Source organism: Podarcis gaigeae (assembly GCF_964106915.1).
Source record: "Podarcis gaigeae genome assembly, chromosome: 9".
NCBI classification, from domain to species: Eukaryota; Metazoa; Chordata; class Lepidosauria; order Squamata; family Lacertidae; genus Podarcis; species Podarcis gaigeae.
Genome location: NC_139685.1, coordinates 61667221 through 61681245, shown reverse-complemented (window position 1 = coordinate 61681245; position 14025 = coordinate 61667221). Strand labels below are relative to the sequence as shown.

Here is a 14025-nt window from a genome sequence, read left to right as displayed (position 1 = left end):
TATCAGGGGAGAAGCAACTTCAAATACTTCTGTGGTAACAGATCCAGCTCTTATCACTATTCCTTCAACCAATCTTCCTGGTCCAAATCTTTCTACTACATCTCACAAGAGGTAAATACTTGCTGTTCTTTACTGGATTATTGGTTTTGAAAGCTCTTCCTTTGCCTTATTTGCTTCCTATAATGGGAAGGGGAGTTATCCCAGTTGAATAACACCTTCATATCCATCAGTGGTGAACCCGTCTTATCCAGGGGGCGGGGGGGGGGGGGAAGAGACATTCCCTTGACAGAAAACTTTTAAGGGCTGTATGTTGGTGGTGGATAAGGCCAGAGACAAAAAGTGAATGGGGCAGTAGGTGCAAATCCTACCTTGGAATATTAGGCAGCATTCCAGCCACACGAAATTTCAGACTTACCCCCACCGCCTAGCTCTTTTCTTTCCAGACAACCATTACCACAGTTCAAGGGCACATTCCAGCTCAGGCATGAATTGCAGCCAATAAGGGGTATGGCTTGGGGGAGAGTGCTGGCTGTGTAGAGTCCCAGCTTAGTTAGACAGGGCTGATGTTCCCCACCTCAGACATAGCTAATCCCAGAAACTGCCAGCACAAATAACAACAGAAACTGTGTATCCTTATTGAAGTCTATGAATTAGACTTCTGGTCAATCGTGTATACCTCTCAAATTTCACCTTGGGTCTCCAGTTGTTTTTGGACTACAACTCCCTCATCATCCCTAGCTAGCAAGGTCAGGGAACTGTAGCCCAAAAGCAGCTGGAGACCCAAGGTTGGGAAACACTGATCTAGCCCAGCATTTTGTCTTCTTTGTCGACAGACAGATATTTGCGGATCCTACATGAGCAGAAATTGGTTGGAGATAGCCATGCCTGTAAAGTTTGTCAAATTAACCATGTAGTATGGAAACTTAAGTCAACTCCAGATACATTTGTGCAATTGCTGGGGGTGGGGTGGGGTGGATACTAAGAGAACTTCTGGTGTTAGAAACTTTGTCATTTTCTTCTTCAGAGAACTTTTTTTCAACAATCCATTGGAGGCATTGCCCAAGTGTGCACCATATCCACCTGCTACTGTTCATATTTTAAGTGATAGCAGCCAAGTAGCCATTGTGTCCAAAACGGCATCAACCTACACTAGGTAGTTTCATACTAATTTATTACATTCTGTTCAAAGCATATCATAAATTATTTTTAAAAACTGTTTATCACTTATTCTCTGAAGCGTGCAAAATGCCTGTCAAACTTTGGTGAAGAACAGTGAATGTTAGGTTTCCTAAATTTTCTCTCTGCCTGCCTGCCTCTTCTCCCTCTCTCCTCAACTTTATCCACGGTCCAAGTTCCCTACTTCTGAGACCTATCCTACAGCTCTGCTCTACCTCAGGTAGTTGCTCTGCCCTAGTTTCTGCCAACCTAGCAGTTTGAAAGCATACCAGTTCAAGTAGATAAATAGGCACCGCTGCAGCGGGAAGGTAAATGGCATTTCCGTATGCTCTGGCTTCAGTTACAATATTCCATTGCGCCAGAAATGGTTTAGTCATGCTAAAGATGCAAAAAGATGTCTGTGGACAAATGCCAGCTCCCTCGGCCTGAAGCAAGATGAGCACTGCACCCCAAAGTTGCCTTTGACTGGACCTAACTGTCCAGGGGTCATTTACCTCTACTGCTACCTCTACCTCAAGTGACAGTCTGTATCCAGAATGAGTGAGAAGGGGGAGGTGAGGTATTTCATTCTGCTCAGATATTCAATGTGATCAAGAGATGGAAATTCAAAATGTCTTTTACATATGGTCCACTTTTGCTGGGGGCAACAACAAATGTCTTTGAAGCTCAACCAAAAGCAAATGCTACTTGCTTTCATATCACAGCATTTGTGTTTTCTCCATCACTTCCTGAAAAATTCAAACAAGTCACAAACTATTCTGAATTGGTTCTGGTTTAGAATGTAACTGATGGCAGTGCAAATGCTTGCATTTGGCTAGTCTGAGAACATGCAATGCCATGAGAACAGATAGTTCAAATGTTCCTACAGTAGATATTCTGTTGCCCACAAGATGGCAGCAGGGCTCAGTAACAGCAGAAACCACAGATTTTCTGATCAATAGTTCCCATGAGCATCAACATAAAAAGCAAATCTCTGCTTGCAGTGGTATTTCGTTAGACACCCAAGTTAAAACAGATTCTGTACACGTACCTAATCTTCAGTGATCCTGCCATGTCTCACATCAGCATGTATAAGCACTTTCGTTGTAAGCTGGCTAGAGGTTTTCTTACACTCAAACAGTATATAAATTTTGTCAAATGGATATAAGGGGACATGTTCTGTATGACTGTTGAAATTTGCGTTGTGTGTACTCCAGACATATGCAGTCTGGTTGGTATAACACTGGAGATGTTGGCGCACAGGCTTTCTTAAAATCCTACACTGACTGATCTTTCTGAGTTGTGTCAAGTGACCCTGACTCAGTATAATTTTTAGTTCTCCCTTCTGACCACCATCCAAGTTCTGTGTTAAGTATGGTAACATTCAAGTTCAGGGAATGAAATTGGGCGTATAATTTTTGTCAGTTACGAGCTGGAGGAGTGCCATCTCCGGGGAAGGAAACCATGACTGCCTTCGCATTCTCGTTATCCAAAGTTGACTTGAGTTATCCAAAGAAGGAAGGGGGGGGGGGAATTGGACATTTGGCAAATATAAACACCGGATATTTGTATACCACAGGTCTTTTGAACAGATGTAGTTCATTAAAAAAAAAAAACCCTATCGAGCACCATAATTGTTGGTTACGCTTTTTATTAGGTAACATTTAAATAAATAAGTATGGTATTTGTGTTTAATGTATCATAATTCTTGTTGAATTAAGGTCAAGTAGGATAAAAACTGGTTCTCCAGAGCTTGCCCCAGCTACTGCAAGGTTGGGTGTAAATGAAGCTGATAATAAAAGGAGCCTACCCCTGACTAGCACAGTGGCAACTCAGACATTTGAGACACTTATGTCTCCAATTGCTCCAGAGGAATCTACTTTGACAGTCCAGACTGGGAAATCTGCATTGGTGCCCCCTCTTCCTGGCAGGTATTGGAATCCTAGAATTTTGAAGACCAAATTACTTCCTGTGCTGTTTTTTTTTTGGGGGGGGGGGAGGAATAAGGCTCCCTGTATTTATCTCGTGTGTCTGCAAAAGCATGACAAGGGGGAGGTTTTGCTTTTATCCATAAAGGTTAAACTGTAAATGTAAATTCTTTTCTTTCTGAAATGCCAAGAATACATTGCAGAAAAGTTTCTCCAACAAAAACAGAACAAAAAAAATTAGTAAATATGGACGGAGTGACATTTTCAATAACAGTAAGTCTTTGGCCAGGTAAACTGGCCACAAGGGAATTGTTGGAAGCTTAACCTTAAGCAGTAACAGCAGTGCTGCAACACCTCTTCTGATTGTTCTGGGGAGTCTAGTAACTTTTAAAATATATATAATGCTTCTGAATACTAATGTTGCTCAAAATAATCTCATACATTCCCCCCAACCCCAGTTGCTGTTTTTATGAGGGGTCAGCTAATTTTCTTTTAACATCTGAAGTGAGTTATTCATTACAAAATTCAAGCTCTGTGTCCCAATGACCTGAAACCAAATACTCCATGCTTAAATTCATGGAAGACGATCAGAGACGATCATGCATCAAATTTTCTTTACAATTGCCTTATAAAAGCCACCATGCTGATTTGAAGCTTTAAATGAATTATGGAGATACATCTTAAGAAGATCAAAAGGAAGGTCTAAATCTGATACAAAGTTTAAGCTTGCTTAAGCCTATTGAAACCAATGGACTTCAGCAACCCCATTAAAATCAGTGGGGGCAAGCATGCCGCATTCTGTGTTGGATTTAGATTTGGATTCTCTATTGATGACAGAAACTGCTTCAGGCTCAATAACATTCTTAGGGATGAAAAAATGGAAAATGCATAAATTCAATCAGCCAGGCCTTGCTGACTTTTCCATACTGGATTAGTAGTGCAGGCTGAACTTCATTTTTGAATGGCTACAATTCCAGTAACTGCATATCAATCAAAGATGCACTTAGATATTGGAAGAGCTATGCTATTGACTAGTCCAACATGTTCAGTACTGTCCCCCTGGTCGGTCGGGAGACTCAAAGTCTTTCTCCAGCCCGAACATCACAGTGACTGATGCCTCAGAGACATCAGCACACTTCAGGATCAGCAAAGTGTTAGCAGTCAGCGTGACAGACTCAGTAGCGCAGCAATATTGGCATATAATACACTTGGAGCTTTTTGACTCAGCTCCTTCCTCATCAGCATCAAACAGCAAAAAGAGAAAGAACACAGGACAATAATTCTACATCACAGAAACACAGTAATCAAACATCCTGTCTCCATCACTTCCTACTATGTGGAATGAGAACATACACCGTCATGTGATAAAACACATGACTGCAACACGGGGAAAGAATCCTAACATACACACACACATACAGTGCTGCATTATTGCTATTAGATTAGTCCAGGCAGTCTTTAAAGAGAATGTGAAGGCATCAGTTTCCCTGTTTTGTCTCGATTAAAATATGAGAGCCATCACTACTGCATGGGTTGAACATGGTCAAACTCCCATTACAGAGCCGACTTTAAAAGTCTCTGAAGCAGTTATGAAAATTTCATGAATGAAATTGTATGCTAGGTGGCTTAAATGTCTCCCCCCAAAAAAAAAATCATAGAATCATAGAGTTGAAAGGGACCCCAAGGGTAATCTAACCCAATCTCCTTAAACGCAGGAATCAACACGTGGTCCCCCATCCAATGTGCTAGCGGTTTTGTTGCTGCTTTGCTAGGAATGAGCTTTGAAATTACTTCTATAAATGTGCCTTGTATATTTTATTTCTCATTTCCTTTTTCTCTATCCTCTCGCTTCCTTGCTTTTTCTCCATTTGAACTGAAGCTTCTACCCTATGAAAGAGCCACTGGAAAATCCACTGGGAAGTAATGTAACGTTTGCTCCCATCCCCTCTACTTTACTTCCAAAGGTGGAATCATCACAAGTTAAGAGTGCCGCTGCTGCTGTGTCTGCTGCAGTTGCTGTACGGAGGTCTGGAATATCTTTGTATCTCATGGAGGGTGGGAGGTGCAATATGTTCATTTGCAAGTGGTGAAATTCAGTGGTACTAACTTAACAGAGCTGGTTCAGACATGATGCTGAAACATTTTGCTTTAGTATTCTTTCTCTGAGGTAGCTGCAAAGACCGTTTCAGAAAGTTCTACTTACGTTTTTAAAATACTGCCATTTGCCATGTTGTCTGAACATGGATAAACTGGCTGGTTAATGAAAAGAAGCCAAATTCAGATGACAATGTTCAACTACTGTTAATCTAAAACAAGTGGAAGCTGCTATCACCATCATGGCTGCTCAGTAAGAAACCAGAGGGTCAAGGCTCTGTTTGTTTTGCTTTAGTACATAGTTGTGTGAATTCAACCAGTGTACTAGCATTTTACAATACACTCAAGATTCAGGGACATAGTATGGGATATTATTTGTCTTTTGAAACCCCACATCATTTCCCCAACCGAGCGAAATAATTACTTGAACATGCACCAGAGGGAGGGAATATATTCTTTAGTAATATAACTCCTTTCAAATATACACAGCAGAAGCTGAAAAGGCATGAATTGTAAGTTAGCTCTGCTCATTTCTTGAACACATCACACAAACCAAAATTCAGTCTTTTACCTTGGGGTTTTATAATGGATGCAGAATCCAGGATGTGTCACTCTAATTATTTAAATGAACCCATACAAGGTGATTTAGATGCACTTAGCAGTTTCTGTTCATTACTTTTGAACAACTATCCAGCCCAGCCTTCTAATTTTGATATAGTGATGTGTCCAAAACTTGGAATTATCTGGTTCAACATAGAATTTTGCATGCCTCATAATTCTCAAGCAGCAATGTTATTTCCCTCAAAAAGAAATATTTGCAATGAACGGAGAAGCATATGGGAAGAGGGCTTTTTGTTTTGTTTTTGGCTTGCTATAAGTTGAAGCTGTCACGAAAATACAGGATAGAAGGATAACTAGTAGAGCTTAGTAAAGCCTTTGCAGATGCTATTATTGGCTGCTGGGATTAGAAAGCTTCTCAGAGCCTGGTGAGTCAAATTTGGAGGCTGCACATCTTTCCTTTTCTCAAAGGCTCAGGAGCATTGTATATTACAACCAGAATCATGAGTCAGTTTAAAATTATTGGGGGACAGGGGCGGTGTTAAGGGGTGACAAAGGGCCCCTGAAGCCTGGGTCTCCTGCCCATTTCCCCCTACTTATAGGCTGTTGAGGCCTCTGTCCCAAGCCCCTAAGTACTTTTCAACACCCCTGTTGGGGGTGCTGTGAATATAGGGAGCATTGCCTTAGAGTTGGCGAGTCATTTCTGAATTGCACTGGATAGTTCGCGTCTCACAACTGTAGCATGTCTAGTTAATCTTCTACTTTGCGAGTAAACCAGCTGCCAAAGTAAATTCTCTTTAAATGCTTACCAGACTCTCTGATCACAGTACCTATCGTACACTGTTGGATGCCCTTCTCATTACCCCTATTATCAAACCACCAACTATGAAAAGTACAAGACCATCAAGACAATCAGCAAGTGCTTTTGAGATGCAAAGAAACTGGAGACTGTAAGAGTGTGCGACAGGAATGGTTTTGCACTCCTTTGACTTCTTATCTTCTAACTTGTTAATGGACTGTCATGAATTAATTCACACTTACGTATACCACTCATGTAGTACTTAGCTCCAGCAATGGAGGTCTTGCGGTTTATTTTCACTAGTACTGATCAGTCACTATTAGCAAAATATCCATTGCAACCTAATAGAATGGGACAGGGAATCTTGCTGCACGGGGGGGAAGTTTTGCTGTGTGTGTGTGTGTGTGTGTGTGTGGAGGTGGGGGGGCACAGAGCTGTTAATCACTAAAAAGCTGTCATCATAAATTGTGCAGGTTGGTGGTGGCCCTCCAACTTGTCTTGAATTTGTGATGTGCTGCATAGCACTGAACCTTTTTCCCTTAATTTAAAAGAGGTGTGACCTTTTTGTTAACCGCAAGGTGGGAAAATGTTACCAGAGTGGAATCAATCATTTTGAATGAGGTACTGGCAACAACTCCATCAGTGAAGAAGCCACATTATTGTATTATTGGAACAGAGAGTCTCTCTTCCTCAGATATTCACTGACTTAATCTTATGAGGCTGTTACTGTTGGTAAATGGGGAGCAAATAAATGGTTTTATACACATTTGACAGCTACTCCATAAAATGTTTCATGTTTCCTTGTGGGGTGGGACATTTTGTTCTGTGTCATACTTCCTGACCACAACTATGGTAACATTAGACCTAACTTTCCTTGGACGCTTTATTTAACCTACAAACCAGACGTCTGTGTTTTGATGGTTTAGATGCAACTAGCTCATTTATTGTGTCTAGCAAGCTAGTTTCCTCTAGCTTGGCATACCCGGACCATTTCACTATTAACGTGCCTCAGGAGCAGGCATAATTCTGAATATCCCAAGTCACAGTATACAAAGGATTTTGTTTTGTTGTATTCATAAATTCCTTAAGAGCAGTGAATGTCTGTTATGTATTCCACAGCCAGATGAGTGTCTCTCCCCCCCCCCCCCGTTTTTTTGATGCACAACTTTTTTTTTTGGTACTTCATAAAACGTTGTCCTTGTCCCTCCCCAAATCTGGGTTGTTATGCCAGTTCTAGGCCAGTTTTATAATTTATGAAAGTACTACCATATGTCTTTCACAATAGTGAGGTGCAGAAAAAGGTTGGAAAGAGGGAACGTTTTCAAAAATCGTAGGCATATGAGAAAATATTATGAAACTACAGGAGTATAGGGTTTCACGTTTCAGCAGCACAGTCAGTTGAAAGCAGTCAGTCTTCAAAGGCTTGTTCTATCATTAAATAACAGGAGTTGTTTTTGTGCTAGTGTAGCTGCATATGTGCTTCCATACATAATGTGCTTCCATACAATTGACCGCTGCCATATACTCTAGTCATGTGTCGGTTGCCTGTGGAATATCTTTGAATTGACCCATCCAGTGCAGAAACACAGGGGCATGACACAAAAAGTTTCTTCACTTCCTGCACGTCTGAAAACAGGAAGAGTGGTTGGAATGGATGTACCCTTTAGACTAGGACACGAGTGGGGAAATGTCGCCCAGTGAATTGCTTATTTACCACCACAATTTGGCTACCACTGCCTGTATGTACCGTAGATATAATGCTAACTCTCTGCAAACTGATTTGCTAGTTAGGAGCCGGACTCAGAAATGTGGTTTTTCCTCCTCTTCAGAGGGCAGCTGGAGTCTGACTTGGGGATGGGGGGCAGTGGTCTGTGAGGACCTGTACCAGCCAGGAGGCAAGAATCAGAGGGGCAGGGGAAGCTTCAGAGCTGGAGGAAGAGGAGGCAGAGGCAGGCCAGGCAAGTGAAGGGCCAGGTGCTTGCTCTGTTACTTGTACCAGGCAAGTGGCTGCCTTGGCTGCCTTTTAAATTGTGAATTTCCAAACTCCCTCTATTAGCACATAATTGACACCTTTCTAGGATTGTAACACTAATGATTTAGTGTTATGGAGGAAACCATGGTGTGTTTTGAGGAAACAGATTATGCTGCTTCTGAAAAAGAATGCTTTGTGCTTGATGCAACTTGGATTCCCACTTCTCACACCTTTATTACGTGTGCCCTTTTTAACAGAATCCAAGGCAAAAAAAACTTGAATAGCATTACCCTATTTGTTCTTTTTTACCTCTTTGTGAGTTTGGCAGTTCCTCCTTTTTCCTTATAAACCATTGGAAACACTGTTACTTTTAGCAACATAAACATTTACCTTTGTAATTTACAGCGGAAAGTTTTTTTTAAAGAGCAGAATAGGATTATGGGGTGGAAAGTAAGAATTTCTTCTCCCTTTGTGTCTCCTGTGACCTTGGCACCAAGCATTTTTTTTTATGTTGCCATCGTGCAGGCATTTTTCCTCCAAACATTTCTGTTATGCCTGCAAACATTATGAAATGGCAGGTTTATTTTTACATCTGTTGATCTTTGTTTAACATTCCAGAAACCGCAAATTAGAGTTCAATACCTCCCTCCTTTTACTGGTGATAAAAAGGTGGAACCATTTGAAATACTTTGTGCATTTCTCTTTGTTTTTAAAAAGAGATGCCTGAAACATAGAAAAAGTTGATTTTCATTAGAAGCTAGCTAGAAGCTAATCCTTAAATCAGAGACACGACTAAGGCTGCAGTCCTAAAGCAAAGGTAGTTAAACAGTTGTTTATTATTGTTTTATATATATATATAGAGAGAGAGAGAGGGAGTATCTTTATAACAAAAGTCGAAAGGGAAGCTTGATTGGCAGTGGGGAAATAGAATGCTGGGTGGAGCTAGAGGGAAGTGACTTGTACAGAACATTAGAAAAACTGCGGTTAATTATGGTTGGGTAACATGAGGGCTAGCATTAGGAGAATATGGGGCAAACAGATATATATATGAATATAGTTGTACCTTGGATCCCAAACGCCTTGGCTCCCAAACAAATCAGAGTGTTCCTATTTTCGAACGATTTTCAGAAGCTGAATGTCCGGCATGGCTTCTGCGGCTTCCAATTGGCTGCAGGAACCTCTTGCAGCCAATCAGAAGCTGTGCTTTGGTTTCCAAACATTTTGGAAGTCGAGCGGACTTCTGGAATGGATTCCGTTTGACTGCCAAGGTACGACTATTTGTAAAAAGGAGTGGGAATAGTTGCTGGAGAGACAGTATGTTAAGTCAGAATGCTAGAGTTATAAGAATGCCTGCATCTAATAACTGTTTGCTCTGGTTCTTATGTTCACTGATTAGACATCTGTGCCACAAAGGAGAGTCTCCTTTTAGAAGGAGAGTCTTGCTGCTCTCTAAATCAGTAGGTAGTGGAAGAAGACACCTTAGGAAAAGCCAGGACTCAGTAGAATAGCTTAAAGGATTGACCTATAGTTACAACCCAGCAACAGGTTCTAGAAAGAGTCCTGCTCAAATTGTGTTTCCCTATCTTCATAAGCGAGGCAGGTGGTTATGGAATATGATCTTTGTTGTGGTGGTGGCCGGACTTTGGAATGCTCTCCTGCAAGGCTCATCTATTTGCACTTTTCAAGTTTCCCTCATGAAACATTGATGCAAAGTTTGTCTGAGCCCTTACACAGTATGACTGACTCTCTCCTTTAATCTCCCTTCCCCCAATATTTTGCTTTACCTGTTATGACTGTCTTCATATTCCCTTTGTCAAATGGTATACCATATAAGCACAGTCTCTTATCAGCCTGCCTTGCAGTTGCCATGCACAGATTGGCAACAGTGGGCAAAAATGTCAAATTTTAGGGAGTGTTGGGAGGCAGAATAAAACCAAACACCCCTCCAGGGGGGTTGCTGTCAGGCAGAGGTGAACCATGCTTGATATAATGAGAATAAAATTTGACATTTAATGTAGAAAACAAAACAGGAAGGATTAAAGAGCACAAATCTTGCTGAGAAATGGTTTTGCTTACAGAGGGTACTGAAACGTATTTAAAAGTTAGAGTTAATTGCTTTGTGTGGTGAAAAACAAACTGTTTCTGTGTAGATTTACTTATTTCTGGAATTAACAGCACTATGGCCAATGCTTAGGGATCTGTATGGGCAAGCTGTCCCACTAATGGGGGGGTTTTGACCAGGAATGTTTGCCTGCTACTCTCTTCTTCAATGGAAAATGAAAGTACTGGCTCTGAACTGTAGGCTTCCTGACCTACAGAATCCAGCAGATGTCTGGCCTTTCTGACCTCTGAAGTCTGCCCTGGGAATGACCACCCCTCTGTTTTGCTTAACTTTCTGAAGCACTTTTGTACATTAGCTTCTTGCTCATGTACCAAGTTGCAATCTAGGCAGACAATGGTGCAAATTTGCCCATGTTGAAGTTCATTCCTTTTCACAAAAGAGCACCCTAACCTGTACTGCATGATGTGTAACTTTTAAATTTCTTGCACCAAAGGGAGTTCCTTGATTGCAGCAATTCTCTGTCTTGTCCCCATAAAAGCCCGAGAGAGTTCATTGTTCTTCAAGAATACGGCAGTAAATTAGGTAGATGAGGAGGAGGGGGGGAAATCTTTAAAAATTATATGTAGAGATCTACTTTACAGAATTAATTCTAGCTTGGGGAAATGCAATACATAGGTTAGGTAAGTGCTTTGCATACTTCAGCTCTTCTGTATCTCATTAACTTTTACTTAAGTGGCTCTATTGCTCTAATTCATTCTTCATTAGTCACTGTCGCTAATTTAGCTTTTTACTAAATTTAATTAATTCTATTTTCTGCATGTTCAAATTATATTTCCAGCTGCAGTGCTCTTAACAGTTAGTGAGTTTGATTTGATCTCTGGAGGACTTGAAGCAGGTTTCTAAATCTTGAAGCTGAAAGCAAAATATCCTCATATGTAACCTCAGAAGTCAGACATGGGAAGTATTGATTTCAGGCAAACTGTCAGCATAGATCTCTGCTGTGAATTGAAATGAGATGAGAAAATCATACCCTTACACACCTTTCCCCCTCCTCAAAGTGATTCGCAGATCTCTCACAGAAGGCTATTGACTGGTCTTCTGTCAATGATACCACACTTGTCTGGACCACCTAATTTACCATTCTTAATACCCCCCTACTGGGTGATTCACTGAGGATGCAATAGAGGCAGAGAGAGATGCTTTTTTCACAGCCATCAGTGCCATCCAGTTGGAAGGGCTATGCACTCGTGTCTCTATTTGATCAGATTCACACCAGAACGTGTGCCACCTACTGTAGACAGTGTCTGGCCTCCTTTATCTTCTGAAGCTTTTCAGTAAACCAAGCAGCCTCCCAAACTTCCCATGACAAGAGAGGAGGTTTAGGAACAGTCATGTCAATGACCCTTTCCACCTCACTATTCCACAGTGAAACCAGGGCGTTGACATGTGGGGTGTGAGTCCCTTTTGTCTTTCCTGCTTTAGGGAAGCACTTCACCATTTCAGGCACTTTTTCTCCCAATCTGTCTCCGGTATTGGAAGTGAGCTGAGAGAAAAGTACCTGAAGTGACAGATCTCAGGGAGGCGAAGTGTCGAGAGGTAAGCTCCTCTCACTTGCGTGCCTCTTTGAATGCCCTCCATTTCAATGCATAAACAGGACAGACGCATGAACAACAAATATGGCTGCCCCATTGTATCTGGTTTGGCTCTTTTGGTGGCAAAGAGAAAGTAGAGAATCTGAGGGGATGGAAGATGGGGAAGGGGCAGCAGGAATAGGAGGGCCGAGGGGAAAAGGGCCAGAGCTCTCACAGCAATTAAGTCTCCCCACCTTCAAAATTTCTCTGATCTTTTACTAGCTCTTTTGATAAAAGGAGTGTTGGTCGTTTCAGCCTAAAACTGAAAATTAATTAGAACTAACCTATCATACGTAAAAAAAACAACACCTGAAAATCACATGGCAATGCATTAAATAACATGTTCTAGCCTGCCTGCCTTATGTCTTTTAAAAGAAGGACATGGGAAGCTGCCTTATACTGAGTCGGACTCATCCATCTATCTTTGTCTTGGGGTGGGGATTCTTTTGTCCTCTAGGTTTTGCTGAACTACAACTCGCAGTCCCAGCCAGCATGGCCAATGGTCAAGGCTGATGGGAGTCAACACTATCCAGAGGCCAAGTAACTGGCAGAATCTCTTTTCTTGCAGATGTTGGGGATTGAACCTGAAACCTTCTTCATGCATGGCACATGGTCTCTCCCCCCCCCCCGCCCCGATTCTTAAATACAATTTGAAAGGCTTTCTTAAAGCTACAGATCAGGGAAATTGTATCACTTAAAAGAAACTTTAAAGTCCTTTACTACTTTTAATGGTAAAAGATGCATTCCTCTGAGAGAGGTACCCAGTTGCCAGAGGGGCTCATTCTTGAGCTTTTTGCTGGCTGTGTTAAATGAACTTGACAGATGAGCAACTCTGCGTTAGTGTTTCTTAATATTAATGTGGGATTTTCTTCCCTCAAAACACTGTCCCATTAATCAGTCTGAGTGATACACAGAATTATGCCAGAAAGCCGATTGCTATGGAAATTAGCGCTTTTTAAGTCGTCGTGCTGCATATTGACAGCATTTCCATGATTACTTGAACGTTATGTATAGATTACCACTGGGAGGAAGCCCAGAGGGAGTGCAGCAGCAGAAGAGAAAAATGTTTTCTGATGTGATGAAGTAAATCTTACAAAAACAGTTCCAACGGTTATTGGTGTGTGAGACCTGCCGCAAATGTTGACAGAGAGCCTCCTTCTAAGCTCAGTAGGCATTGGAGTGAGCCATAAATCAAAAGTTTCATGAAAAGGCCACTCTCCACCAAGGCTGCAGCCTTTCCTTCCATTAAAATACCCATAGATTGTTGCATTGCAGCTGTATGGCTTTATTTTTTACTGTTATCATTCCTCCTACATATAGCGTTCCATTCTGTGCTCATTTAATTTGTGTGTAATAACTAGTGTGGTATTGTGAGTGAAATGTCTAGGACCAAGGGGAGTCGTTTTCAAATCCCCATTCGGTCACAAAGTTCACTGGGTGATCTTGGGCCAGTCGCTATCTCTTTGCCTAGCCTAGTATGACTCACAGGTTAAAATGAAAGAGGAAGGACTATGTACTCAGACCCTAGATGCTCCTTGGAGAAAAGATGGAATATAATTGTAATAGTAAGTAGCAGCAAAAAAATAACAGGCTTAAAGCATCTGCTAGTTTCACTTGCCTACTGGAATGACTTCAAATGGAAAGCCTTGGGTGCATTTGACCAGTGTTTTGATAACAAAAACACTGACTTTTCAATAGTGACATCAGCCACACTGCAACCTGGAATAAGCTTCTTATTTCCAGAGGTGTAAGCTTATCTTTTAAAAGTATTTTTCCTGATTTGTTTGTTCATTTGTCTTGGGCATTTCAGAAACACTATACCTTAG

General features: G+C 41.4%; 1 protein-coding gene across 5 annotated transcripts in view; it reads left to right on the top strand.

Annotated features, from left to right (window-relative positions):
- Positions 1-14025, top strand: part of PDLIM5 (PDZ and LIM domain 5) — a 129481-nt gene that overhangs the window by 87982 nt on the left and 27474 nt on the right. For all 5 annotated transcript variants that reach the window (XM_083756436.1, XM_083756435.1, XM_083756434.1 and 2 more), the window contains 5 exons: positions 7-111; positions 1025-1153; positions 2877-3086; positions 4963-5109; positions 6548-6685. In XM_083756436.1, coding sequence (XP_083612562.1) covers positions 7-111; positions 1025-1153; positions 2877-3086; positions 4963-5109; positions 6548-6685 — 729 coding nt within the window. The remainder of the gene's footprint in view (positions 1-6; positions 112-1024; positions 1154-2876; positions 3087-4962; positions 5110-6547; positions 6686-14025) is intronic.